The sequence below is a fragment of the Malania oleifera genome, chromosome 12 (assembly GCF_029873635.1).
Source record: "Malania oleifera isolate guangnan ecotype guangnan chromosome 12, ASM2987363v1, whole genome shotgun sequence".
NCBI classification, from domain to species: Eukaryota; Viridiplantae; Streptophyta; class Magnoliopsida; order Santalales; family Ximeniaceae; genus Malania; species Malania oleifera.
In genome coordinates, this window is record NC_080428.1 from 8,884,293 (window position 1) to 8,907,133 (window position 22,841).

General features: G+C 35.7%; 1 protein-coding gene across 3 annotated transcripts in view; it reads right to left on the minus strand.

The window, feature by feature from the left end:
• Positions 1–4,678: 4,678 nt before the first annotated feature.
• LOC131144080 (uncharacterized) overlaps positions 4,679–22,841 on the minus strand; it is a 50,399-nt gene continuing 32,236 nt past the window's right edge. For 2 of the 3 annotated variants that reach the window (XM_058092459.1, XM_058092457.1), the window contains 4 exons: positions 12,454–12,630; positions 10,610–10,708; positions 10,257–10,499; positions 4,679–5,306 (listed from right to left, as the gene is read on the minus strand). In XM_058092459.1, the coding sequence (XP_057948442.1) occupies positions 4,833–5,306; positions 10,257–10,499; positions 10,610–10,708; positions 12,454–12,630 (993 nt within the window). In that variant the 3' untranslated portion in view covers positions 4,679–4,832. The remainder of the gene's footprint in view (positions 5,307–10,256; positions 10,500–10,609; positions 10,709–12,453; positions 12,631–22,841) is intronic. The other variant, XM_058092460.1, reaches the window with a different exon arrangement.

Sequence of the window (22,841 nt, forward strand, 5' to 3'; positions counted from 1 at the left end):
AACGACCTCCTCATACCATTGCTAATGCTATATCGTAATTTACATGAACCACAACTCAAATCAACAACAACCAATCAATCAACATACCCATTATTCTACCACAATCAAACACCACATCAGCATATTCCACTAGCCAAAATTCACAATCAAACAATATTCGCATTCTCAATAATTATTCATTCCACAATGTCCACAATCATTTAATTTATCAAAAATGGTTTCAACCACGCGGTTTTTCCCAATATAATTTATTTATATAAAACAACATTTCAATACCATCAAGGTTTAGAAAATTATACCTATATATATATATATATATATATATATAAATTTATACTCAAAACTAGTTGTTTTAAAATTATTAAAAAGCCATTATAAAATATTTCCCCTTACCCGCTCCTCGAAATTTGACCCAAAATTAACAAAACAAGATCCTGAAATCCAACATTCCAAGTTCCTCAAATCTTAGTATAATACTCCTATAGTACTTCCTAAGCTCCAAAGGACAATATTTGTTAAAGAAATTCCAAAATAATTCACTTGCCTTGGTTTTGGGATGTTTCCCAAACTACTCAAATCAAAGATCCACTCCGCCTATATTGTAGAGAATCTTCCCAGGAGTCTCGTGATAGCTTCTAATTGTCGAACCGAGTTAAATCTGGTCCGGAAACGAAGAGAAAAGGTGGTATGGATGAAGTTCTTAGAGAGAGAAGGAGAACATGCAAGAAAGTCGTGCTGAAATGAAAGAAATCTGCTATTTATACGTAGGGATTCGTCGACGAGACACGTCGATTCGTTGACGAGTCCTAGTACATAGTTCGTCAACGAGAACGCCAACTCGTTGGTGAATTGCAGTCATGCGAAGAACCCCTCTCAATAATTCCTCGTCGACGAAACACATACCCTTGTCGACGAGCTAAGAAGAACATTTGTCAACGAGGCCAATCTATTCGTCGACAAATGTTTTCTGCCACCTTTTCGAATTTATTCTTCCTTCCCTTCTATCTTCCTTATTATTTCAAATTATTTAAAATTTTCCGGATTGTTATATTCCTCGTCCCGTAAGGAGAGGACGTAAACGACTTCTGCTCTACCTGTTTAAGTGAGCAGGTATAGTGTAATCCTTAGGGTTTATGTCTAAGACGGGGACATAGGCTGGTTTGGCTGGACCTCGATAACAAATCTTGTGTCTCTCTTTCCCTATCTCATTTAAATTATTGCACTTTAAATTCAGTATGTGTATGCCTACTTATTTACTGTTATATGTAGTTGCATGCACACATTTACTTTGAATGAGATACACATGTATGCATGAACCAAATATCTTAACCTTTTTACATACTCGCGTTTAATATTGAATGAGATATGATATATGTGAATCGGTGAAACATTTAAATTAGCCGAAAAATTTTTAAATCTTCAATTCATCCCCCCTTGGGATCACACCATTTCCAACAGCTTCAGAAGTGTTTTAGTTATATTATAAGTCTTCTGTACGCATAGGGTTAGTTTTTAATCAATATTTGTAACCCTTATTTGATAAGCTTGATGTAAGCTTCACATGTGATAGTGAAAATCCAATCGCTTGGTCTCTTGGAAATAGGCAAATTGTCGAACCACATGAATTGTTGTATCGTGTGTTTTGATTTTTTTTGCTTTCCTTATTCTCATTGTAAGTGATTGCTTGTTTCATATATTAATCGTTGAGTGCTTGCATTACTTGTTCCGATTTGATTCGAGTTTGCGAGGTTCTTCCGCTGCGCATTTGCATCAACAATTGGTATAAGAGCGCCAATTTCAACAATTGTACAATAACTTAGTATTTTTTTTTCTTCAAATTTCTTCAATGAATCGAGGTTTAGAAAACTTTGAACATGATTTGGGCAACATTCCCATTGAAATTAATTGAAAAAATAAAAAGGACATTCAATTGGATTACAATTGCTTTTTCAAGAATTGTTCAATTCCATTTCCCTATTATATAGGCCTACAAGTGACTGGAGTGGAGTTTCACTATAATCATGCTTATTTATTAAAATTTTTTAAATGATCTCAAGCTTGAGCTAAGTTGAAACCAAACTTTTATATACTAGTTAAAACATGTTTATTATATAAATGAATGAGCTAACAAACGTACTAAGTTGAGTTATCAAGATGCTCATGAACGATTTGACCATTTTGGAACCTCTTACTTTGAGAGGCAAGAGACTCTTAGGGTTCTATTAGATAAAAAAAGAAACTATTTACTTATACTATTTTAGAATTTTTTTGCCCTCCACCATGCTAAGCATTGGGCATTGGGCATTGGGCATTGGGCATTGGCTTCATTACTAAATTAAGGTTATGAAATTTGAACTAAATAATCACATGCCGAAATAGTACTTTAAATCCAATTATAGTCTATCAAAACAAATTTGACCTTATTAAACAAGTCCATAAATGAACCTAATTCAATCCTATTAAACGAGTTCAACCAAACCTATAAAAAAACTGCTTATGAATTTAAACAAGTTGAATTTGTTCATATTTAAGATCAGCTCATTTATTAAATGAACAAAGATAAAGGAGCTCTTATCGAGTTAAGTTGTTGATTGCTAATGAGAGATTTGGTTTGTTTGCAACTCTAATGATACACACAGAGTCGGTATTTTTATCCTTCAAATTTTAATATTGACTAGTGAAACGAGAGTTACTTTACTTTTTAAAACACATAAGAGAAAAAAGGTAAGAAAGAAAGCCACTCTCCTTTATACACATCAAATTCAACATCATTTTGCACATGAATTGTGTTAGTGTAGTATGATTCTGATAAAAATAGCCAAAAATAATTATGCTACCATAAATGTTCATAATAAGGACAAAAACTCAATGATTTCATTTTGACTTGTGAATTCCACAATTTTTTTTTTAGTTTATGATTGTTTTTACCTCCAACTACAAAATAATTTTCATTTGAAGAACTTAAAAATACAGATATATGCTTAATTTGGCTCCCTTATAATTTTTGAAAGAAACTAATAAAATTGAGATTGTTATAAAAATTGGCTCATCCCTTTTGAACTATTAAGAAAAAATTAAAAGTCTAAACTTGAGCGTTTAATAAAAAAATGTATAAGGTGTTTAAAAAATATTAAAAATGATCAAAATGGATAAATATTTTTAGCGTACATAATTAATATATTAATAATTTTGTAATATTTAAAAAAAAACAAAAGGCACTCCACAGAAAAATAGTTTGCTAAAAAGAAATCGAACTTTAATTTTTTGATGTTTCAAATCCAATACTTTTAAAGTTCTTAAAAAAAAAATTGAAGTTAGATTTTTAAATGTTAAAAAAATACCAAACACATTATATCAAACTTTTTTTTTTAAAAAAAAGAGTTCATTGGACAGAAAAAAGAGAGGCCAAACCATCCTTAGTAATCATTTACCAAACATTAGATATGGCCACAAAAATTTGTTAAAATTTATTAAATTTCACTTAATGCTCAATTCATGAAATTCATGCCTTTCAAAAGAGCTCGGTTTTGCTTTATTTTTTTTATTTTTTATTTTTTTTCCTTTTTTCTTTTTCTCAAACTTAGGGGTCGTTTGGTATCACTGTCAAAAATTAGAGAAACAAAAACTAAAAACCAGAAACAGAAATTAAAAATTAGAAACTAGCGCCATGTTCGGTTAACATTTATAAAACTGATACAAATTAAAAACTTAATAAAAAATAATCATTTTTATCGTTAAATCAAATAATATTATAGAAATATATTAAAATAATAAAATTACAAATAATACACATTAAAAAATTACTATGTTAAATTAAAATTTATTATATTTATTTTATTTAATTGTTGTACTTTCAAAATTTACTTTACAATAAAAAATTTATTGGACATTACAATTGAAAAATAGTAAAATTATTTCGTAATTGGCTTTATTATCATTTTTTAAAATTTTTGCATAATATTTAATTATATTTAAATTCACATGATCATTTAATTTTAATTTCAATTTAAAAGCATATAAAATATATCATTTAATTTAGAAAAACTATTTCTGAATATTAAAATTTTTGGCAACAGGTTATCAAAATAATTAAAAATCATAAAATTTGGTTTTCAATCTTTTGACAAGTTGCATAGAAGCAACAATAGAAACAAAAAATTAACATAAATAAATAATTTTTTTTTATTTAATTTATTTCCTCATTGTGAAGAAACACAAACAGAAACAGAAAGTCAAAAACAGCAACGATACCAAACAAGCCCGCTATCTACAATTATCCCAAAGCAAACAGCCAAACTGCATCTTGCCCCATACTCCACACCTCCAACTACCAGCACAAAACCCACTTTCAACCATTCCTCCAGAGAAATAAAAAACCAACCTGGCAACCATTCCCAGTCTCCCACAGGTAAAAGCTCATTAAACCATTGAGCTTTCAGGTAAAAGCACGTAAAGCTCAGGTTTTGAAGAGCGTGCGCTTTGCAGAATATGTTTCATTTGGGTAAAATCAATTATATGACGGAATCTAAGTTTCAGTTCTCCCACATCATTCTCTCCGCCCACAATATCAACACCTACTTCGAGAAATAACATAAAAAGCCTGGAACAGGAAATAAATGTAGGATATGCAGAGTGGGAAACTCATGGATCTTAAAGCGATACAGTTCAACAAATGAAATTGACTGCTCTGGTTTTGAATTTCAAACCAAGAGCCCAACATTCTCATTAAAAGTTGCATTCATGCTCATGCTCATCCAGTGTGATCTATTGTGTCGATAAAATCTAAAATATTACATCATTAGCCAGGAAATGTCTTCATATCTTGTGCTGATTCAATTCAATTGCAGCCTTTTGGTAGCATCTCCAACATTTGCAGCATCCTTGGAGCCATCTCCAACATTTGCAGCATCATTGCAGTCAACGTTTTGGCCCTGGACCTTCTCATCAACACTATCCAACTGTGGAGAGGCCATTTCTTCACTAGAGGAAAAACCATCTTCATCAGTGTCATCCAAGGAATTATCAAAAGCCAATGATGCAGTTTGCTGCGGTTCAGTATGAATAGACAATGCATGTGATGGGGAGGGAATTTCAGACTTAATTAAAACCAACTTCTTCCTGTCATCCTCCCTTATCCATTCCCTATATGCCTTGTAATCAAACCCATCCTTGTTCCTCCCACCAAATGCAGATTCCAGCTTGCCCATGTCAAAGAGTTCTTCCATTATCTTCTGGCTTTGTGCGTTGTCAGAGTAGACAAATTTCACTTTCTTGAATGTCTTCGGCTCTATAAATGGTTTCACCATCTACAGTAAGAAGTTGTAATAAGATAAGATATTTAGAACATCAAACGCAAGACTTTACATTCAACCTCAACAAAGACATAACAGCTGACTAGAAATAGTTGGCGCTTCTGAGGCTCCTGAGTGATGAGGTCAGTCAAAACAGTTCTTTTTAACAAGAAAGAGCAAATTAAAGGTAGGGATGGCAACCAAACAAGTGTTGCCTGCTCCCTTTCCATGCTTCGTGAGGTGCACTAACCCAAAATTTTACGAGTCGCTAAATGCTGCAATCGCTTCATAGGGGCATTGTAACAAAGTACTTTTTTTTTTCCTCACACAAGCTATTAAGTGCTTAACAAAAAAATTATTGATTTTTCATATGGATACTTCACGAGCTTAAGTAGAACCAAAATGCAACCACCTGTAGCAGCTGCAATCAGGGGATATAATTTTTGCTGTCATATTACAACGAAGTCAGGAGTATCAAAAATAGATGATTGAACTAAGAAATCACTATTTTAATATTGAGAATAAGAGCTAACAAAAACTGAATTTTTAAATGAAATAAAATAAAATAAAATAAAATGCCCTATTTTAAGAAGTGAGATCAAAACACGCTCAAATGTTCCAAAAAAAAGTTATCATATAGGATTAAAAACATCAAACTGATTAACACTGTCTAGAACATTATACTCAATGAATTTCTCAAATTTCTTTCATCATTTGCAAGATTTTCAGCCAATCTTTCCAATCCTGCACCAATAATGCATCATATATATGCTGGCACACCATTTTCTGTTATTATAAAATTGGCAGGTGCCTTCAGGATGTCAGAAAATAAATAGCGAAAAAACAAGATTCTTTCAAGCTATACTGAAGGAAGAGAATGTGATCACTGCATAAGTCAACTCTCTTTTTCTTGACCAATTAATGAAAAAGCAACAAATTAAATAAATTCATGATTCAAATTATCAAGGACAATAATTAAGGGGGAAAAACCAGTGAAAAAATTTACTAAGAAACTCTCTGCAGACATTTGTATGGGAATCATGCAGACAATGCTCTTGAAGCATAAATATGCTAGAGAATGAAAATCAAGTGTTTAATCACTTCGATTTACCTCCTTCATGTACCTAGAATGTGTTATAAATAAATTATCAGAACTTACAAGCATTAAAATGAATCAAACAACAACTATTATCACCCAATAGGATATAATCAGTTGACTAGTAGTTTGAAAATAGTTTTTCTTATAGGTAGCTTCAATATGCATTTCTTTCCTACCATTCCACACGATGTAAGACAAGATCTTAGAAATGGTCCAACATGCATTTCTGCATTCCATTGCTTTAAATTTTAAAACATTCATGGAATTAAACAATAAAATACAAGTAATATTTTCAGCCATCACTTAGATTTTGTTTTTTAGATTAAAAAAGAAAATGCATTAAGTTCTAACATCAATGAAGGTAGTTGGTTGACAAGTTGACTACTTGATTGTCACTAGATATATATTTTCTATGGGGGGTAGTGAGTCAATTTATAGAAAATCTAACAAGTACACTAGATGCTATTTGTAGGATTTTGCGGAGGAGTTCTTCTCTAGGTAGCTGCCTTGGGATGTGGACATGGCTCGGGACAAGAGTAGTATCATAATTAAAGAGGAGAGCATCTTGATTTTCTCGAGGGGTTGCAGGATCAAAAGAATGGTTCTGAAGTCTATAAACCATTTGATGGTGGAGGGTGGCTGCTATGGAATTAGAGATCTAGGGTGCTCCAACAATCTGGATCAAGACTTTAAGAGCAGTTCTCATATTGGGATCTGATAGATGCAAACAGAAATTGGGGAAGACTGTGAAGCTAACTGTCCATGCATTCAATGTTGTCTACATAGTGGCAATGCAGGCACGCTCGTACTTATAGAACATTGAATCAAGGAGAGCAATTTTGGAGCAAACTATCTCGAAGGGGCTCTTGGCAGAGGGTTGATATACGTAATAGAAACTAAGGTCTTAAATTTCAATTCTGATAAAAATTTGAAGGCTAAAAATATACCGAAATTTCAAATAAAAATTTCAATTTCAATTTTTAAAAATAATGGAAATCACTAGTAAAGCATGTAATTCTTTTTATGAAACTTTAAAAAAAAAATGATAATAAACATAATAATGCAAGATATAGAAGCAAAATATTATGAATAATACACCAATGAAATGTATCTGATGTATACAGTGCAATAAATTATACATGTTTAGTTAATAAAATGAAATTCATAAATTAGTTGAATATTATCTATTATGCAAGTATATCTAATTTAGATATAAATGATCAAATAAAATGTGGAAGCTAATATCTAACATTAATTTTTCATAAAATTTGAAAAATCCGAAAGGTATCATTCATATCCATCTTGAAAGAATCTTTAATTTCAATAAGAATATTAGCTAAGAGAGAAATTTCAGTTCGGGTTTCTCAAATTTTAATTTCAAGGACAGTTTTAAAGCTTCAACAAAGTGTTGCTGAAATTTCAAGATTTTGATACATTTGAATGATTCTTGGAAATTTAGACAGAAATTTTGTAAGATGGAAATTGATTGCTATTCCAATTTTGAGGGTTGTGGACAAGCGGAAATTTTGCAAATTTCGTGGAGATTTAGGACTATGATAGAAATTATGAAATCATGGGATACTCTAATGGAGATTGGGCTGGCTCTACTGATGATCGAAGGCCTATACTTGGGTATTGTACATTTGTGAGAGGTAATCTTGTTACCTAGCGTGGCAAGAAACAAACTACCATAGCAAGATCTACTACTCAAGGAGAATACCAAGCTTGCTTATATTGCGAGTGAGCTTATATGGCCGAAGTCTCCTCCATCAGAGATGCAATTCTTGGTAATGAAGCCAACAGATATGTTTTGCATAATCAAGCTGCCATTTAACTTGCTAGTAGTCCAACAAACAAACCACATTCAAGTTGACTGTCATTTTGTAAGGGATGCTGTGTTGAAGAAAGTCAAGAGGACTCCTTTTGCGAAATCTGTGGAGCTATGAGCATTTAGGGACATTTTTAATAGAGTTCCTTCCAAGTCCGCTCCCAAGACACCTTATGAGATATGGTATCAAGAGAAATTGAGTCTTAATCATACTAAGATATGGGGATGTCTTGCTAATCTTAAGAAATTAAAAGCAGCCAAACTAAAAGCTAGGACTGATATTTGTAGGTTTGAAGGGCATCGTCCCAAAGAGTCATTGGGATATTTTTCTGTCTTGCAAGTGAACAAGAAGTCTTTGTTAGCAAGCACATCACCTTTCTTAAAAATGAGTTAAATCTAGAAGAAAATTTCGAGAAAGTTGATACAAGTAGAGTAGTTATCTGAAGAACCACAAATCAATAAAAAAAATGCAGAAGCTCCTATTGTGGTAGAAACAGTGGACATGCTACCTCCTTGTAGATCTAGCAAAAAAACTAGACTTCCAAAGAGATGGATTTCCCCTTGAAGATGTAGAGGAATTAATCCACCTAGATGACAGTGATTACAAATGGTCTGGCAAACTACAAGGAAGCAATGACTAATATTGGTTCCAAAACATAGCTAGAGGCCACGGACTTGAAATAGATTATATGTATTCCAACTAAGTGTGGATTTCCCTCCTAAAGGCATGTGCCTATTGGAGGCAAATAGATCTACAAGAGAAAGACAAGCTCCAATAGAAAGGTGGAGCAAAGCTAGGTTAATGGCAAAAAGTTACAACAAATGCAAGGTATTGATTATAAGGAAACCTTTTTTGTCAATAGCGATGCTAAAATCCATTAGGATTGTATTTGCTATGGTGGAACACAGATTATGAGATTTGGCAAATGGATATGAAGACAACACATTTAAATGAATATCATGAGGAAGATATCTACATGGACCGAGTCATATACTTATATCCAATGGCAGAATTCACAAAGTGCACAAGCTAAAGAAAGGCTTAAGTAACCTTCTTGAAGTTGGAACATTCATTATGACTTGTGATGATTGATGAATTGAGCCAATATTTTTTATTCATGAAGAACATGAATTGTGTCTAAAATAAATCATAACATTATCATTTTTTATATAGTATCTACATGACATTCTATTAATTGGTAATGAATGACATAGGCATGATGTCATTAGTCAAAGTATTGATCTCAAATAACTTCATCTTAAAGGACTTGAGAGAAGCATTGTACATCTTGGGAATTAGTCTTGGATTCATCTGGAGAATTGTGTCTTCTAGTTAGTTACAACGTTTTAACTGAGACATTAATGGAAATTAATATCATTATCTCAATTGTCAAATTAGAAAACCTAAGGGGTCGCACACGAAAAATGTAAGGGAGATCATTCACTAAAAGGACAAAGTGCAATTAAGCATAAATTAGAGGTTAAGAACATGAGATGCATAAGGGGCATAATTGGAATACATATAAGATTTAGTACCCTAATTAGGATTAGGGTTGAATGGGGGGCATGAGCACAAGGGGCAGCCACAAGCTACCACTTGTTGGCCACTCCATCTCTCTCTTTCTTTGAGAGGGTGTTTGGAAGAATTTCTTGGTTGTCGTCACTCTGTATGTATATGCTTAGAAGTCTGCCATGTGTGCATTATCAAATAAGCTACATGAATCCAAAGGTTGGTATTCTTATAATCTCTTTTTATCATTTTTTTTCATATCAAACATGGTTGGACATTGATTTGTGCAGGCATGTTTGTTTATTTCTGCAGTGTGTGAGCATGCATGATCTTGCACAAAGCTCACATATTGGTATAGATATTTTTTTCTGTTTTTATGATAGCACATTATAGAAATACAATTATGTTAGTAGATATTATATCTAGATATGCAAACCAATCAGGCTTTATAGCAATAACATCTCAAGATGATTGTGCAATAACCTCAGGATGAGTAAATGATGTTATGACTTCAACATTGCAACATACCGTCCAAAACGATTCAAAGATTTTTGGGGGGTTATAGAGAATTGCTAGACCCAATCTCTCAGGGTAATGATCTTGCAATATATGAGCAGTTTCACGCGTCACCTTTATTGATATGCTTGATGTGTTCCACCCTTGAAAATCAATTAGCCACACCATCTGTTCCTGATCTGGTTTTAAATTCATTATGGCATTCTCCAAACAATAAACCAAGTACCTTATCTGCCCTCTTGTCGAGTTTGTATTCTGGCAAAAGCAAAGCATAGATCATAAACCAATGAAGAAAAATACAAACATGAAACTAGTACAACTATTGAATTCTAAGGTACTATAATCATATTTTTTTTTTCCTTCACCTGGAATCCAGGTCTCATGATAAGAACAGTTCTTCCATGCTTGTCAAAGTAATTAGCTCTATATATTTTCCCAGTCTCAGCTTCATGAGCGATGTCTTCCTAATGGGCAGGGAGAAAGTATATATCAATAAGCACAAAAAGAATGATATCAACTAGCATCTTACACCATTATTCTAATGAATTGACACTACCATAATTAAGATAGCAATATCAATGAAAAGTAAGCAGCATCCTTCAGAAAATAAAAAGTAAATCAAATTTCAAAATAGGAAAAAAAGAAAACACACACAAACAAAAACAAGGTCAGGCTGGTGAGGTACAAATACAGGTACAGTTTTAAAGGCTACTGTGAAACATAACTTCTTTGCAAACATCTTTGAGCTTTTGACTTAAAAACACACAAACATATGTGAGTGTATGGAACTATGTAGGTATTCATGTATGTATCCTATCATTAAAGGAGCAAAGTGGATTGCGGGTCTTGAGTCTCTTTTGGGACTGGTAGCTGTTACCATCTACCCAAGAAATCACTGAAGGGAGAGGTCTATTTTTTAAACAGTGAGGGTGGGTTGTATTATGAGCATATTAGTTTCAGTCATATGAAAAGTGTGTCAATTACCATTTTGACCTGATTTCTACTTATTTTCTCCCTTCCACATGCTTTAAAGGGTCTGGTCTGAAAATCATTGCAAAAGAAATCGAGAGATTCCCTAAATTTTCTAGCCTTTCTGAAATTTATTTTGATTTTTCTTGTGCATAAATAAATTTTTTTTCAAATAAAAATAAAATAATAAAAATTAATGTATATAATAAAAAATTTCACACGCGCTCACACGTGGCTTTCACGCACAGCATGCATACACACCCCTGCGTGTAGCACATGTGCAGCGTGTGCTCGCCTGTGGCTGTGATATGCGCATGTTCTCCCACACTCCATCATTGTCAATTTCCCTTCAACCCCCCAAATCATGCCCTCATTATCACTCCCAGCTCATGTCCCAATTTTCACCCCTTGATCATGTGCCCATTTTCGCCCCAAATCATGCCCTCAATTTTCATCCCTAGTTGACGCCTCTAATTTCGGCCCCTAATAACCTCTCCCCCATCCCAATAATTAGCTCTATTCTTCACCTATCACCAATACTCTTAGATAAAAACCAACGGTCCCAGAATAGCACCGACAATACTAGAATAGTAAGAATTCTCCCAAATTAGAAGCATTCTCACGGAATAGCACCAGAATTCCGCAGAAAAAAGGGAGGGAAAGGAAGGGAAAGCAGAGGAAAAGACAGAAGGAGAAGAAGAAAAAAGAAGTTTTGCAGCTCTTGCCAGTTGACAGTCAACCTCGGGCCCCGCCATTTTCCAGTCTCTCTCTCTCACTCTAGAAAGGAGGAAATTCAAAAGCTATATAGGAGTGCTCTGAAAAGGTGGATTTAGCAAGAGTGTCAAAGGTGGTCACTGTTTTAGAATGGGAAAAAAATTGCTAATTTGAAAGAAAAAATCATGATGGAAGAGGTTGGCATGAGGCTTGCACATGCTATCTATACTAGTTGTTGCAGTGATTAGCATTTTAAAGGTTTTAGAATGGGAAAAGAATTGCCAATTTTAACGGAAAAATCTTGATGGAAGAGGTTGGCACGTGGCTTGCACATGCTGTCTCCACTAGTTGTTGCAAAAGGAAAAGCTCATGCTAACGACTGATGATGCAAAGAGATCATAAACCAGCATAACAAAAACTTTCAGTACATTATTCAGTCATTGGTTCGAAAGAATATTTGAGAGAAATAAATTGACAGGGTTGTTATCTAACACTAACCAAAGAGTGACAAGCACAAAATGCATACCCATCGAATTTTCTCCGGCTTGTAATCCAGTCTCCATTTTAGGGTTTCTTTCAGCATCTTGCTTGCCTTCTTTGTATTCCAATTCCTTGCTCTAAGGTACCTTGATATTGAAGCATCCGAACATAGGGCTGGAAGCTTGTCAGCGATGGGTCCTATCAGCTTTCTAATGTCATTGATCTGCAGAGAGGTGGCAATAATCATTTCATTGAGCAACAATTTATATGTTAAAATTCCACAGGGCCTTTCCAAAAATTGTTAGTAGTAAGAGAGAATCTTAAAAAAAAAAAAAGGACGGCCCAGCGAACAAAGCTCCCACATATGTGGGGTCTAGGGAAGGAGCAGACCACAATGGGTCTATAGTATGCAACCTTACCTTGCAATTTTACAAGAGGCTGTTTCCATGCCTCGAACCCATGACCTCTAGGTCACACAACAACAAATCTAGGGCTATAAGCCTATAACTCAGTATTACATGCAGGTTTTTCGAATAAGTAAATATTTCAGTTGATCCAGAAATAAAACATTTCAGAAACATGAACAAGAAATAGAACAATGGGAATGTGAGGAAACAACCAGAAACAAGAAGACAGAAACCCAAAAAAATGCAAGGATAATTATACTAAATTATCTATTAAGCAAACCGGAAACCTCTAATCACACCTTAGTATAGAGTGGACAAGCAATGTGTATTCAATAACTGAAAACAACACATATAAAGCAAATGTAGGATAATACCACTATCACATTTATGTACAGGGAACAATCCAAAGCACATAATACCATAAACATGCATAAGATATAACATGCTAGGCACACAGTCAAGACAAAGATCCAAGAAATTTATTCATACACAAAGTGACTGTGTCATTCCTTTAGAGAAGCCAGGTCTATATGCAAAACAACAATAACAACAAACCAAGCTTCAAGCCTCACTAGGTGGAGCTAGCTAAATAAATCCTTTTCTACCAATTTACACGATCATAGGAAATTTCCTTTCACAGATTTAAGGCCATTAAATCCTTACTCAAGCTTAGTCCCCCTCCCCCTGGGGGTAGCTTTTGAAAAGAAACTTTTAGAAAGGAGCTGATGGAAAGGAGTTGATCGAGATTGTTGTAAAAATTGTATGCTCCCCCTGAAAAAAAGGAGTTTTTAGAAAGAAAATGGTAGCTTTCAATGTTTGATAAAAACATTGTAAAGTGCCTTAAAGTATTTAAAATGACTAAAATGCATGTTTATTTTTAGGAAATGTAATTAATGCATTAATAATTTTTTAATATTTGAAAAGAAACTAAGGATAATAATGGAATAGAATAATTTGTTGGGGGAAAAAAGCTCTACTTTTTAGATTTTAAAAGCTAAAAGCTAAAACTTCAAGCAAAAATACATCTCTTGTTGCCATCAAACACCTTGTCAATGCTTTAATATTTGACATTCACCATGCAAGAAAGTTAATGTTGTGGGTTGTCTTTTTCAAAAAAAGGAAAAAAAAAAATACAATAAATAAATAAAATTCAAAATTCAAAATAATTAATGTCTCAAGTAAGATATAAGAATTATAAGAATACAAATGTCAGAAAATATGAAATCAAAAAAAGGACAAAGGCAAATGTTCTTAAACTTCGTTGAATAATTGGGAAACAAGCTTGGAGCCCTCAATTTTGTGATCAAAATGTAACGTTGGCCACTACTTGGATATTGAATGCTTGATATATATTGTTGGCTCACAACCTAATAGCTTAAACTTTTTGGAAAACTAGTAGTCTAACATGATATCAAAGCTATGGTTGCCAAGAGACCTTGGATTCTAGGTTTGTTGCCCGTGTTTATTGTTTGAGCTCTCTGGGTGAAGGACTAGTGTACAAGTGAAATAGGAGCTTTGATATTGCAGATTGGGCAGGATCAGTCAAAGATAGGAGATTGACTACTGGATAATGTACCTTTACGAACAGTCATCATGTCACATGGAGAAGCGAGAATCAAACTACCATGGCAAGATCCAGTGCCGAATAAAAATACCAAACTATAGCCCATATAATTAGTGAGTTAGTGTGATTGAGGTCCCTCTCTCTATCTCTCCAAATATATATCAATGACACTAAATCCTCCAGCTGCAAAAGAATACAAAAAACACAAAACAAAAGAAAACAAAACAAATAAAAGGTTTTATTTTTAAAAAATAATAATAGCAAGCAGATTGAAAATCAAGCTAACACTGCCAACCAATCATGCTAAAGATCAGAAAACTAACTGCCCAAAACATTTAGAAGAGAATGCCCATCATCCCCTCCCCAGAATAAAGGAGCTTTGTGCACTAGGCATTGTATTTTTGCCATGTTTTTCGTACTACTCATAATTAGCTCTTTGGATGCCCTTGTGCCTGACCAATTTTCTACCTTGATTTTCCACCCTATAGCTCTCTTCTACAAATCTATTTTCCTTCTCTTCCTCCATTTTTAAATGCATATATCCAGTGTTATAAAAGGTGTTCCAATTCACGCCTTTATGCGTTTTTGAGCTCAAAATACCCCAAGGCATAATTTAAAATGCACAAATCCTAAAAGGTGAATAGCAGGGCATACGCTCCAACCAAAAGGCATGCCTTTCATGCCTCAGACCCTAAGGCATACACCTACTGGCATGCCCATTTACCTACTTTTTAATAGAAAAATATAAAAGAAATTAGAAAAGATGCCATTAGGGCTCGAAAGGACTTGTTCTGCTGTTTGTTCTTGCAACGTTCAGAGCATGAGCAGCCCTGCCTCCCTCGACGGACCTTCTCCCTCCCTCTATGAACACCCTGAGGCTAACTTTTCCAGCAAGGACTGCTCCTCTGATGAGACAACCAGGCAGTTGTCTCACTCCAGCAGATCAAGGACGACGGTATTCTCTTTGAGAATCTCTCTCTATCGTCTTGACAGTTTCTCTCCCCCAAATTTGAAGAGTTGAGCTGCTTAGTGCTTACTGCTCCCAATCCAACCGATGAACTGCTGTCCCCAACCCTTCTTTCCCATTTCCCGCTTATGAAAGACTAAACTTTGTAATATTTTTGGAAAACAAAACAAGACAAATTTTTTATTAGAGAAGGAAGAATATACAACCAGGAGAACAAGAAGTCCTGCTAGACAAAAGAAAGAAAAGATTGAAAACAAAAAAGACAACAGAAAACTGTTGAGATTTTGATTAAAATGAATGATCAAACTTGCCCACTATTTATAATACAAATCAAATACATTCTAATGACAATAACACCCTTACTAACTCTCACTAATTAACATACTAACACAATAATAATAGTAATAATTCTAAAAGACATAAATAACCTCTTAACTCTCCCCCTCAAGCTCGAGCATAAACGTCATATGCTTCTAGCTTGTTACAAATAAATTTATCACGAGCACCCCCCAAAAGCCTTGGTAAACAAATCAGCAAGCTGCATATCAAACTTCACATAAGCAGTAGTAATGAGCTTTTGCACAAGTTTCTCACGAACAAAGTGGCAATCAACTTCATTGTGTTTCGCTTATGAAAGACCAGGTTGGAGGCAATATGAAAAGCAGCTTGATTATCACACATCAACTTCATAGGCTGAGATTTGAAAATGTAAAAAACCCATTTCTTCCAACATGTTCTTCAACCAAACAAGTTCACACGTAGTGTGAGTCATAGCTCTATATTCCGATTCAGCACTTGACCTAGCTACCACAGTTTGTTTCTTACTCTTCCAAGAATTACCACCAACCAAGATATAGTACCCAGTTGTGGATCTCCGTCAAAAGGCAATCCAGCCCAATCTACATCAGTATATCCATGAATATAAGTGTGACCCTAATCACAATATAAAAACCTTTCCCAAGTGCACCTTTGAGATATCTCAAGATATGAACTGTGTCCCGGTCACTTATCCTTCAATAATCTAGAAATTTACTCACAACACTTGTTGCAAAAGATATATTCGGCTAAGTAATTGTGAGATAATTCAACTTTTCAACAAGTCTGCGGTATTTTTTCCGAGATTAGGCAGCAAATCAAGCATATCCGATATTAACTCGCTGTTAGGATCCATGGGTGTATCAACCGGTTTGGATCCCCACAATCCAATTTCATCCAATAGGTCAAAAACATACTTCTACAGTTGCAAAACAGTTGTCATATGAGATCTAGATATACTTCTATATCCAAAAAATATTTCAATGGTCCCAAATCTTTAGTTTGAAACCTAGTCTTTAGAAAAAGTTTGAGACTTTGAATACCTTTATCATCATCACCTATAATAACAATATCATTCACATAAACAAGAAGGATCCTACCTAATGAAGTATGAAGATAAAACACAAAATGATCCATTGCACACTGTTGAAGAACAAGTTAAAGTACTACAACACTAAAACAACTAGACCATGCTCTGGGAGACTATTTTTAAACCATATAGTACCTTCTTGACCCGACACACTAAACCTGACTCCCCCTGAGCAACAAACCCAGGTGGTTGCTCCATATAGACCTCCTCCTCAAGATCACCATGCAAGAAGGTAGTCTTCACATCTAGCTAATGCAGAGGCTAGTAGCAAGTAGTAGCCAAGGAGATGAACAGACGTACTGATTTAAGTTTGTCAATCGAAGATAAGGTGTCACAATAATCCAAACCATACACCTAAGTATACCCCTTAGCAACAAGACACGCCTTTAGACGAGCCACAAAACCATCAGGGTTGACTTTCACAATGTATCCAGCAAAAACCAACCACAAACTTGTCAATAGGACGAGATACCAAGTCCCAAGTGCCATTTTCCTATAAAGCATTCATCTCTTCAACCAAAGCATTCCTACACCCAGAGTGGGCTAAGGTTTCGAAAATAGATTTAGGAAGGGCAATAGATGATAGTGTAGTAACAAAACAATAACAGGAGGGTACAAGAAGTCATAACACACATAGTTGGAAATGGGATGTTGGTACATGTGTGTTTACCTTTCCAAATAGCAATGGGAGGATCAACAACATAAGAAATATGATCATCAGACAAGGAAACCAAAGGTGAAGTAATAGAACCTAGAGGGGATTCTCTTCCTTGAAGTCGTTGTAATGAATATACTAGCAAATTAGGATGATCGAGACAATGAGAAGGACTAAAACTACATGGAGACTCAGATGGTTGGTTGGGCAAGGACAACAAAGTAGAATCTAAAAGATTAGGCAGAGGAAGAGACTCAATGAGCTCAGAAGCGCTCAAGGACTAGGTGTATTAAGGTGTAGACTCAAAGCAGGTAACATTTGTAGAAAAAAAAAAGTGATGCAACACAAGACTATAACAATGATATCACTTTTGAGTATATGAGTAGCACAGAAAGACACATTTTATAGCACGAGGATCCAACTTTTCCACACAAGGAGCTAGTTGATGAACAGAGGACAAACCCAAATATACGAGGAGGGAGAGAGAATAAAGGTGAATTAGGAAAGAGAAAGGAGTAGGGAATTTTACCACTAAAAATAGAGGATGGCATCTTGTTGATCAGAAAGCAAGCAATAAGTACAGCATCACTCCAAAACACTTAAGTTGCATGCATTTGATAAAGTAAGGTGCAAGTGATTTCAAGGATATGTTTCTCGAGAAAAACGACGTACCAAAGGCTCTGGAGGTGCTGCAATTGACTGAATGTGGAGCGTGGTTGGATCAGATATCGGATGAGCTACAGGAAGCGACTGTGGGCGGGGGCGCCGCGTATACACAATACCTGGTTTAAAACAAGAACTGACTAGATGAGCATCCGAGAACTGCTCCTCAAAGGAGGGGAGAATCATAGTAGGAGAGGAGGGTACAGAGGACACAAGAAAGAAATGTTGATTTTCAAAGAAAATAACATTCCTAGAAATGCGTGTATGATGTAGTGTAGGATCATGGCAAACAAATCCCTTTTGACACACATTGTATCGCAAGAATGCACATCGAACAGATTGAGTAGATAATTTATGTCGCCCACACAACCAAAGGTACGGAGGTCATTGTAACTAGGTTGCTTAGAAAATAAACAGAAATAAGGAGACTCCATGAGAAGGACTTGAGAAGGTAAACGATTAATCAAGTAGCAGTTTTTAGAGCCTCAACCCAAAACAAGGATGGAACAGAGGATTCCAGCAAGAGAGTACAGACCACATATAGGAGATGACGATTTCTCTGTTCGGCTACTCCATTCTGTTGGGGAGTAATAGGAGATGAACGTTGATGAATAATGCCTTTAGAAGCCAAAAATGCCTGAAACTCAGTAGACACATATTCACCACCAAAATCTGTGTGTAATGTCTTAATAGAAGCAAAAAATTGATTGTCAACATACGCTAAAAACTTAGTGAAAGTACAAAAAACCTCAAATTTAGAGTGAAGAAAGTAGACCCAACTAAATCTACTATGATCATCAATGAAAGTCCCATAGTATTTAAATTTTTCATGTGAACTAACCAGGGAAGGTCCCTAAACATCACTATGGATAAGCTCAAAACACCGAAAAGCTTTATTAGCATGCAAAGGGAAGCGAGGAGTTTTGCTTTTACCAAGTTTGCAAAAGGCACACTCAAGAGATAAAGAAAAATGTTCTTTATTACCAAGTAAACCAGAGTTTAATACATAAGATAAGATATGAGTATTGGGATGGCCTAAACAACGATGCCACACCATACTAAGATCTGAAACATTACTACAAGTAAAAGACTTTATAGAAGAAACTGGAGAACGTGCTAGAACAGGCAAAAGTAGTGGAAACAAGCGCCCCACTTTAGGTCCCTTCACGATCGGCTCCCCCGTTACCTAGTCCTACACAACACAACCATTACCAGAAAAATTAACAGCACAATTGTTGTTAACTAATTGACCGACAGAAATAAGATTCGTGAAAAGCTGAGGAGCAAGAAACACATTAGTGAACTTAGAAGAGGCATTTCTGACAGCAGCTATTGGCAAAGAAATGTCATTGGCAGTCTGAATAGCAGATTGACCAACGTAGGGCCAAACATGACACAAGGTAGTGGGATTATTCGTCATGTGATTAGAGGCGCCTGAGTCCACATACCAGAGATTAGTAGAATTGTTACCTTGGAGCCCCATTGCTGATAATGCCGAAATTAGTATATGTTGCACCCTTTCAGGTGTGCAGTAATTTGCTGGAGGAGGCGCAGGAAGAGAGAAGTCACCTGAAGAAGAGCCAGGGCCGTAAAAGTCATTGAGTGAGGTACACTAACATAAGTCTGGAATGCCTGGGCCTGACGATTCTGCGGGCGGATACGAACAAGAAGCCAAGACATAATCCGAGCACCGTTATCTTGATGATATACTGTTTTTAAATAAGTCCACATGGATTAAGCGATGTGATAAGGTCGCAAGTTGGGGACCATATGTGGCCGACCGAGCAAGAAGCCAAGACATAATCCGAGCACCAAGCACAGCCCATGAAGGACAAGCTACGAACTCCTTGGATTTATCAGAATTGGGTGCACAATTTGTGCCATCAATATGATCCCAAAGATATTTTTCCCTTCAGGAAAAGTTCAAACTAAAAAGCCCACGTAGAATAATTGTTGCCCGTAAAGTTGGCACACACGGGTGCAGAGTCCATGCAAAATAAAGAAGAAAATCAAGAAGCCCAAAATAAAACACTGTGCCAAAAGAAACAGACCACCAGAAAATCTAGAAGCCCAAAATAAACAACGCAGGTACAAAGAAAAACCAAGAACAACCTCCCTGCACTAAAAAATTAAATCTTGAACCAAAAAACTGCACTAAAAATTAAACCTTGAACCAAAAACCTGCTGCGCCAAGAAGATAAGTGTTAGAAACAGCAACAGGAAGCTGTTGCCTCCTTGCCGAGAGTCACAAACAGCAACAGAAACTGGAGAAATAAGTGGCAAACCAGAAACCTGCTATGCCTGCTGAAAGTCACAAGCCTAGTTGCTAAGAGTCATAAATAGCAACAGAAACTGGAGAAATAAGTGGCAACCCAGAAACCTGCTGTGCCCGCTTGCCAAAAGTCACAAACAGCAACAGAAAACTGTTGCCTGGTTGCCGAGAATCACAAGGACATAATAAACTGGAGGAATAAATGGCAACCCAGAAAGCTACTGTGCCGACAGCCATGCAGCCACAGAAGTACCGAAAGAACGGAGAAAAATTCCAGAAGAGAAAACAAAACCACAACAGCCATGAAACCAAGAAGACAAAAAATCGAAGGGAAAAACAAACCTAGCAATCGGCTGGCTCTGATACCATGTCAAATATTTTGTGAATGGCCGAATGAATTGGCCTTGAGTTCTGTATATTATATATAGACTTTACAAGAATGCTATACATGGAAAGTAAATAAGGTCTAGCATGATTCCAGCCCTATACAAGTAAACTATAATCTGTCAAGCCCTATACATGTAAACTAAATATATGCTAACTATACAAAATAATGAATTGAAATATAAGGAAATAAATGTGGGCTGAAGCAAGGAAAGAAATCTTTTGCTTTGCTGTTTGCTGTTACGTTGACACTTTTTTGGGGCTAGGTCTGAGTTTCTTCAAGCCGTGGCAGTCTTGTACTGATTTATTTGTGACTTGTTCATGGTGGGTCACCTTGCTCATGGCTGTTCTAATTGTTCCAACAACTAACTTTGTGATCACTGGTCTGAGTTTGTGAAAGTTGGGATGGAGTTTGCAAATCCTAAAAGTATGGTTCCCTTGTTAGTCACCTATTCGAGTGAACCGCGTACTGTGACTATATCAGAGGAGTAGCATTCAAGGTTTCTACAGTATCAATGGTCTCAACAAGAATCTTATCACATTGCATCTTTTGCCTAGAAAGGTAATCCTACTTTTAGTATGTCATCTGGTATCCTTCATAATAGTCCTTGGGTTATTGATTCCGCTGCCACTGATCATATTATTGGTGCAACCAACTTCTTTTCTAACCTCTTGTATCCTAGAAATCTACCTCAAGTTACCCTTGCTAATGTGTCCACTATTGCTGTTAAGGGGGTAGGAACAGTAAATCTTACTCCTTTCATCTCTCTTTCTCCTGCTTTATACATTCTTAAGTCTCCTTTCAATCTCATGTCACCTTGTAAGCTTACAAAGCCACTAAATTGTTCTATCACGTTCTTTCTTGATTCTATGGCTATTCAAAATTTGAAGACGAGAAAGACAATTGGCACAAGATGCGAGGCTTATGGACTTTACTTCTTTGAGTCGCCTTCTGCACCCATTTCCTGCACAATTGCAGCTGGACCACTTCAAATCCATTGTCGCCTTGGTCATCCGTCCTTGGACAAGTTGAAATAGCTAGTTCCTACATTGAGTTTTGTGTCTAATCTTGAGTGTGAGCATTGTCAACTAGGCAAACATCATCGTGTTCCCTTTGCTTCCTGGGTCAACAAACGGGTGGTTAATCCTTTCATGCTAGTCTATTCTGATGTTTGGGTTCTTGGTTGTGTCATATAAAAGTTAGGGTTTCAAAACTTTGTTACATTTGTTGATGACTACTCTAGGATGACTTGGTTATAATTAATGAAAGATTGTTCCAGGTTGTTTGATATCTTCTGTACCTTATGTTCCCAAATAAAGATTAAATTTGACATGCCATTCAGGATACTTCATAGTGATAATGCTAAGGACTACTTCAATACCCAATTCAGTACTTACACAACTAACTTTGGTATGATCCATCAGTCCTATTGTGCCTACACTCCACAACAAAAGGGGTTTGCAAAGTGGGAAAATAGACATATTTTAAAGTCACTTGTACCCTAATGTATCAAATGAATGTCACCAAAGCTTTTTGAAGTGATACTGTGCTCACAACTTACTCCCTCATCAATAAAATGTCATCCTCTGTCCTTGGTGGTAAAATCCCATATTTAGTTATCTTCCCTAAGGCTCCTTTGTTCTCCTTTCTTCCTCGTATATTCAATTGGGTGTCCATTGTCCATCAGTTAACTCCAAGAATGGATAAGCTGGATCCTCATGCTAGCAAATGTATTTTTCAGGGCTATTCTTAAATACTCAAAAAGGATATCAACACTATAGTCCTACTTTGCGTCGATTCTTTGTCTCTGTTGATGTCACCTTTTTTGAGTCTACACCACACTAATCTGATCCCTTCAGTTCTAATTACCTCGATGAGTCCCTTCCTTTGCCTTGCCTTCCAAATTCAAACCTATTACCTATGCCTAATCCTCCAACATCTTCATCCAATTTGAGTCCTTCTCGTCACTTGGATCAACCAAATTTGCAGGTATACACACGGCGACTTAAGGGGGAAGTGCCTCCTCCAGATTCTACTACTATGCTTCTAGTTCCCTCGTTGGACAATCTTATTTCCCATGACGTTGATCCTCCTAAAGCTGTTCGAAAAGGTAAAC